Source organism: Protobothrops mucrosquamatus, unplaced genomic scaffold (assembly GCF_001527695.2).
Source record: "Protobothrops mucrosquamatus isolate PMUCROS unplaced genomic scaffold, P.Mucros_1.0 scaffold_135, whole genome shotgun sequence".
NCBI lineage: Eukaryota > Metazoa > Chordata > Lepidosauria > Squamata > Viperidae > Protobothrops > Protobothrops mucrosquamatus.
Window position 1 is genome coordinate 307,179 of NW_015386211.1, and position 7,735 is coordinate 314,913.

At 37.2% G+C, this 7,735-nt stretch overlaps 1 protein-coding gene across 1 annotated transcript in view; it reads right to left on the reverse strand.

Moving 5' to 3' along the window:
* RPS6KA2 (ribosomal protein S6 kinase A2) overlaps positions 1–7,735 on the reverse strand; it is a 142,392-nt gene that overhangs the window by 35,420 nt on the left and 99,237 nt on the right. Inside the window, exon 11 of the mRNA XM_015818361.1 lies at positions 209–273. Coding sequence (XP_015673847.1) covers positions 209–273 — 65 coding nt within the window. The remainder of the gene's footprint in view (positions 1–208; positions 274–7,735) is intronic.

Below are 7,735 nucleotides of genomic sequence, written 5' to 3' on the forward strand. Positions count from 1 at the left end.
TGCCAAGTTTGGAGACCCTTGATCTAGAGGACATCAAATTATACCCAGAAAAGATTTTTGCTGCTGCTAAATTGCATAGGGTACTTGGAACGGGGAAACATTGTTTAGAATACTGAAATTGAGTTGCCATTTGCTAGGAGAATTTTTAAATTAACTGATTGATTGATTAATTGCATTGTACAATAGATCACTTGGGTAAACTACTTACATTCCAGTCAATGGTGGCAAAAAAGGGATGACGTTTAATTTCTTCAACTCCATCAAGGCCAGCACCTGCCAAGGAAATGAAAAGAAGACACAGAGGGCACAAGTTTGTCTTTTATAACTCCCCATCAAGAGATGTCGAGTGGCAGAAACAAGAGAGCAGAGACTTTGGGAATGTTGAAATTGTTGAATTATTGTTAATTGTTGCATTGAATTATTACAGTTAATTTTCTTCAAATAGTAAAGCAAAATATTATAATTGAATTACTGATTGTCTACTTAGTTAGAATGTGAGAATATATTAATATATTGATATAGACAAAAAAGATAACATGTAAATTAAGGGTGGGACTAGTTCTATTGAGAGCCTAGTTCAAATCCACATATCAAGTTACAAAGCTCAGTGGATAAAGAGCCATCTCATAGCACATTCGGCACTTACAGTAAAGGCATAAAATGGAGTGGGACTAAAGCGCACCAATGTGCAAAGCCTTGCCCTCCTCCAAGTACAAACAGCTCATTTGCGTAATACACAAACAAATATGTATCTAATCCTCATTTTAATATTCAAGCTATTAAAATACTCAAGAGCACATTTAATTTTAGACTCTCCAAAAGCCAAATTAAAATAGCTCCATAGTTTTAAAATGTTTCAGGTTTGTTTAACAGAATTGCATCTGCGTTGTAATTACTTATTTTGTAGTTTATAGAACATTAAAGACATTTCCTTCAGTACAGTACAGGAAATTTGCACAATTCCAGATGTGCATTAGAATTCCCATAATTCTCAGATTGGGCATTTCTGCCTTTTCTGAGCAGAGGAGAAGTCTGAAGAACTTCAGTCTCTTCCAATCTATTTATGCCTCTCTTCTTCCCTTCAGCTTGTTTAAATCCTTTGATTCAGCATTTTTTTTAAAACAATAGGTACTCCAAAATCATTAAGTAACTTGGATTTAACTGAGCCATATATTTAATTGGAGCATTTGTTATCCTAATGGAGAAGAACACCTAGAAGAAGGATTATGCAGCAGTTTAGAGGATGAGCTTGTAAACTACTGAGCATTTTGTTCAAGCAATTTCCATTTTCCGGAGTAGCATTTAAAAGATACTGCAATGGACAATCAAAGCAGTTGTTTGGAAGCGTATTGTGCTTTTCATAATACTGTCCCTTTCCTTCTGAATGCCTGTACTTTCTGGAGAAGAGCCTGCTTGGTTAAAAGCCTATCAATAAGTGGCTGTGTAGACTATGTCTAGCTATTAGACAAAAGATGTTCTCTACATTTGTTTGACTGGTGCTCAGAAATGGCTTCCCATTTGCTCACCATCTGCTGGTGAGAGATCATTGAACAATAGAACCTATTGGTTGCATCTTGAGTGTGGCTGTCTGTCTCTTGCACAAAGACGAAGACTTAAAAGTTTAGGGGAGACCTGAGGTTGTTGTTTATTTATTAAATTTATATTTTGCCCATTTCCCTCTAGGGCAGGCATGTCAAACTCGCGATGTCACGTGACATCGCGCAACATATCGGGCCGGTTTTGCCATTGCCGGCAATGGGGTGGGCGCGGCTTCCATGTGACGTGTCCGGCCCGTGGGTTGGCAGTTTGACACCCCTGCTCTAGGGAGTGACTCTGGAGAGCATCTTTGTTGTTTTTAGCCTTTGAATAATTAAACATGCTGAGCAAAAAAGCAACAAGTGAAAGAATTCCATGTGTGCTGAAATCTTTCAGCTAAATTACCCTTCTAAATTTGCTTGGCCTCCATTCTCATAATCCTCAGCAAGCTTGGCCATAAAATGACCAACTGGCATGGTTTTTCTTACCATCACAAAGGTTATACAGTTTCCTTTAATTTATTTAAATATATATGTTTATTTTATTTTAATTTACAATTTTAAATTAAGCTTTGGGAAATAAACTCCTTTTAGAGCACGTCTGACAGACTTTGTCTCTAAAAGCTCTCATCTGGTACCCATGAAGTTTTCTGTGCCCTACAACAAGTTCTTTCCATAGAAACAGTTTGCCTGTCCCTCCTGATTTTATAGTAAATGTAAAGGATGTAAAGCAAGCATACTGCAAATCAAAGCACTAGCTTCCATTTTCATACTTATTTTCAAGAATATCTTTGGGCTTCCAACGGGTTCTGCAAGCTTTCTTAGAATATACGAAGGAGCAGACAAAGTCAAATACTTACTAGGAAAAGGACTGCTTGACCAAAAAACAGGCAAAAATATTTGAGAACACCGTGGATGCAAGTGAGGTGAGGTACTAGAGAGAGTTTTGCTAAACTTTTTTTAATGTTCCCCGTGTAAACATTTTGTGAATGGAGAACAATCCCAACAGATATTTTGCAAGATCACCCTCAATATGTTTGCAAATTTCCAAGTGTCCCTAGAGACCAAAAAGGCTGGGGACCCCAGTCTACGGTCATCCACGTTCATAGTAGATAAGAAAGACTGAGTTACTTCTTGAACCACAGCTTTCAATGTTGTTAATAAGGCAATAGGATCATAAATTTCAATATTTTTTCTATCTCTCTCTCTCTCTCTATTTGAATTATTCCGCCAGTAACCTAAGGGGGAAATTGCAAAATAATGTGTTTTTTTTTTAAAGCAACATAATCTACAGCTAGCAAGACAATACTCAAGAGAGCTGGGGGAATTATCTCATTTGGATTGAAGCAATTAGGCTAAGGAAGGGTTAATTGCTCACGGACTTTTCCAGTTCTGAGTCTTTTTGCAATCTTGGTTTCAGGAAGCATGTGCTTTCCTTAATTTCTCACAGCAATTGAGACACATGCAGTTTATACATAATGTCAGAAATGCAAACTAATGTATCTAAAACACATTAAAGTTACACGTCTTCCATGTAATGGTGCATCTTTCTTCGCTTTTGAACTGCTGTTTCTAGCAAAAACTTTTAGAGTTAAGCAGGGAAAGAAAATACAAGGCAGTTTCCCCCCCCCCTCTTCCATACATTATTACATGGAAGATGTATAGCTAAGCCAGATGGTCATGAAATGAACTGCCAAGAATCCTGATAACAACTCCCCCTTCAAATACTAGCATTGGGAGCAGCAGATCAAGTGTTACTGTTTTGTTGGTTATCATCATACTTCTTTCAGGAGTATTTTGAATCCAGTAATATAGCTTTGAAATGTTTCCATTTCTTTACAATTAGTCTATTTTGTCCAGGGGTTATTTCAATGGAAAGATCAGGGTGGGGGTGGGCTGTGTGATATGTCCAATGCAGGAACATGTTTGTCTTCCTATTTCCATTTCAAATTTATGAAACTGAAATTGTGAACAATAGAATTAATAGTATTATTATTTCAAACATCCAAAATGCAGCACACAGCTTGCCCATCCAGAAATCCTTCTCATTTCTGTATGTCTTCTCCAGATAAGCTTTTGAGTCAAACACTATATGATAGCTAATTCAATGAAATAAATGTAATGAGTCCCCAAAATTTCATTCACTCCTTGTTCAGAAATTTCCTAGAACATGGTTAATAACAAACCCCTTTTAATTCTAAGAAAATGGCTCAAGCTGTTTCCGGATGATCTAGAAATCTAAACAAACAAATAAATAAACATTGCAGAGATCTTTCCACGAAACCACAAGGAATTGAATGGGACTAAAAGAAGATGATACCTTTATTTTTTATGATATAGCCACCAGAATTGCATAGCTTAATTATTCTGACTATTCTATGAGAAAATGTCCAGTAATTATTAGAAAAAAATTGAAAAAGAAGTTGTGATCTTATCTAATGTCACAACCAAGAAGCAATTCCATGGGGAGCAGCATATTAGGCTGTGAAAATTCACTGACTTTGGGCATAATTTGGTAGATAACAATATACCATTTGCATTGAAGAATTCCCACCCATTCAGGCCAAAATCAAGCTTCATTTATTCTACAGCAGACACCAGAACTAAAAGAACACATTACATTTTACATTTTTTCCTACCACGGAAAAAATGTGAGAACACAAATCTGGCTCATTTGTGTGGTCCTGCTTCTCTGTGCCTCTAGCATGAGGTACTGACAGGTATTCTGTATCTGTCAGTGGATGATATGTTGCGCTTCCACTCATGTGCAGCATCTTTTCCAACAGCCCCAAATATGTCATTAATTAAAGTGAAATTACCTTGTAGTTCTCCATCATACACTGTTCAGCTGCATCACGTATATGAGACTAAATGATAATTAACTAAAGAGAAAAACAACTGGGGAAATTTGCCACTGTGTTATGCAGTAATAAAATAAATTCCCATACCTAATCTGTTAGATGGATTCCTCTTGAAAAGAGCTCGCAACAAACTCTGAGCTTCTATGCTCAAAAACTGTGGCATTCCTAGCTTGGCTCTGAAAAAAATAGGACATTTTAATGCAGGAATAAAAAAAACATTGTTTTTTTAAAAAAAAATTTACGCATGTATGTAAATGATTAAATACATCATCAAAATATATAGAAGTCTCAAAAGAACATTTAAACTTTCTATAGACCAAGTTTTGGGATAATATTATTAAACTTTTTAATGTAAATGTCTGTGCTATTTATTTATAGAGAATTTATTATCCCTTAAGATTGCAGCTATATATACTAAGTCATAATTCTTTCTATTTGAGAGAGTTAGCAAGTGGACTGTTCTCTCAGTCTTGGTTTTTTGTGAAATTTTCTTCTGATCCCTTGTTCTTTCAGCCATGCTGTTTAAAATTTGGCAAATAAAAACAAAACAAAATAAAAATCTTATATGAACATTCACATGCATTTCTGTGCATTTTTTTTAACGTATGCACTTCTATGATGCATATTTTCATTTTTCATTTGCAACACTCAATTAATTGCAAAATTATGAACAATGAAGGTATTGATGTGTGGATAGGAAGTTTACATAGGTAATTTGGCCCAGTTCATACTAAGTTTGTATGTGTGTGTTTATGGGTGTGCTCGTATTCCTGAAGGGAATAATGCCGGATTCGACAAGCAGCCTGACTATGGCACTCCTAGATCTCACCTACTTGCAAGATGTTGGGCAATCAGAGCAATATACAACTTGGAACAATCAAGTCTTTATTATGTTGCAAAACAGTTTTTGATCCTTTTATAGTTAAATGAAAGATTGAAGGGCACAGTAACAAGTCTTCTCTGCATGCTAAAGAGTGAGCAAAGAGAGATTACTGGAACAGATTAACTTTGTTTAATGAGATATGTGCTTAAGCAGGGCTTTTTTTTCTCATAGAACGCCCAGAATGGAGTTCCGGCACCTTTTTTGGATGGAACCTTATAGGGTAGGCAAGGCAGGTTGTATGACATGTGTGAGTTCTGGCACTTTTGTTTTAGAAAAAAAGCACTGTGCTTAAGTAATTGCACTGGGAAGGGAGTGCGGGTGGGGATGGAAGAAATTGGAATTTGAATTGGTCGTTTCCCAATTTAGGTAACAATCTTATATCCTTCCTTCCTTCCTTCCTTCCTTCCTTCCTTCCTTCCTTCCTTCCCTCCCTCCCTCCCTCCCTCCTTTCCAAATGTGACTATAGTACTATAATCTAATAATTCTGCTAAATCACATTTCTTATCTATTTCTGCTAACATTAAGACTTCATATAGCTAGTCAATGAGCTCCTCACTAATGTTTTGAACACCCAGCTCATAATGCAATACATTATGCCTTAGATTTAGGCAGCAGCGCTAATCTCCGTAGCAGGACAATGGAAAGTCTATTGGGCATTGAGAACATTCCAGAAGATTTCCATAATTTAAATAGGTTCCCATATTGCAAGTTAGACTTAAAAGTGGATTGGACTTTTGATAAACCGCTGGAATTTTCAGCTCCTTAATTAAGAGTGGTTCCTGGGCTACTAGCTACTGTATTTTAGATATATTTGGAACGTCATTTCTTGTATTTTCTACGAGACAATTTACATAACCCAAAAAGTTTATTCTGAGTTAAAGAATATAAACTATAGCTATAGATAGATATAAAGTTGGGAGTTTGCTACTCACTTGAGAATGAGTGCCATTGTTTCCTTTCGGTCTTTCCCCTGAAATGGTAGTGACCCTGTCAACATTTCAAACTGTAAAGAGGGAATAGAAATTCTAAGAAGCATGAAACAGTGTAAATATAAGCATAGCGTATAGTCTATTGTATTTATCTTAACAATGTATAGTGTTTATCCATGCCCCATAAAAATTAGTACCCCCATTAACCCCATATGTGGAACATACACGAAGATAAGGAAGAATACCTTAACCTCCAACTTGTAGGCTATTATTTAAAAGATAATAATAAAAGACCAACCAAATTGGAAGGTCTTCTAGTTAAACCATCTGCTCAAGTAGGAGATCCTGTACCATTCTGGATAAATGGTTGTCCAATCTCTTAAAATCTTCCAGTGATAGAACACCCAAAACATCTGGAGACAAGCCATTCCACCAATTAATTTTCACAGTCAGGAAATTTCTTCTTAATTCTAGGTTGGATCTCTTTTGTTTGTTAAGCTTCCATCTGTTACTTCTTGTCTTGCCCTCAGATGCATTGGAGAATGTTGACCCCCTCCTTCTTGGTGACAGCCCCTCAAATATTGAAAGACTGCTATCATGTCTCCCCTAGTCCTTCTCTTTGTTAGACTAGACATTCCCAGGTCTCCCAACCATTCATCATATGGTTGAGCCTCCAGTCCCCTAATCATCTTTGTTGCTCTTCTCTGCACTTTTTCTAGAGTCTCAATATCTTAACAGATTCATAATAAATTCACTGGACTTTGGATGTAAACAGTAAGGTTGTTCTAACCTTATGATGATATAATAATAAAACCATTCAATGAACACACAATCAGGTGCTGTATTATACAGTGAAAATATTTTATGTACAAGTCCTGTGGAAATGTACAGAAATTACCTCAAAATGCATCATGCTAAAGTTCCCTGGATCTCATGACTGTCAGACAGCCAGTTGCGAAAGTAATGAATATGGAAAATTTAACAATCAAGTGTAGAAAACAATAAACAAGGAACTTATTATCCATCCACTTTATTAAATCTTTAAAAGAATAATTGAGAGGGAAAGAAATAAATGCTGCTGGTTGCCATAAATTAAACATGACATGAAGAATTCTGCTGGTTGGAATAAGAATAGCCAGTATTTTAACTGAATTTAAAGAATTCACAAGGATGGACTTCCGGACCGCTTCCCCTCGCCGCAGGGAGACGGAACCGCTTAGATGGTTCCGTCCCAGGCTCCTGATGGACCCAGAGAGGTTTCTGATGGAGCTTGGGCCATATCCGGAGGCGTTAGGTCACGACTCGGCGGAAGATCAGGCTGCGGCCTGGGATGTGGCCGCGGCCGCAGCACTGGACCGAGTCGTGCCGCTGCGGCCTCTGACCCGGCGTAGATCTCAATTAGCCCCTTGGTTCACTGAGGAGCTGAGAGAGATGAAACGCCGGAAAAGACGCCTAGAGAGCAGTTGGAGGACGTCCCGGACCGAATCCGACCGAACACAGGTAAGGAGTCATATTAGATCTTACCTT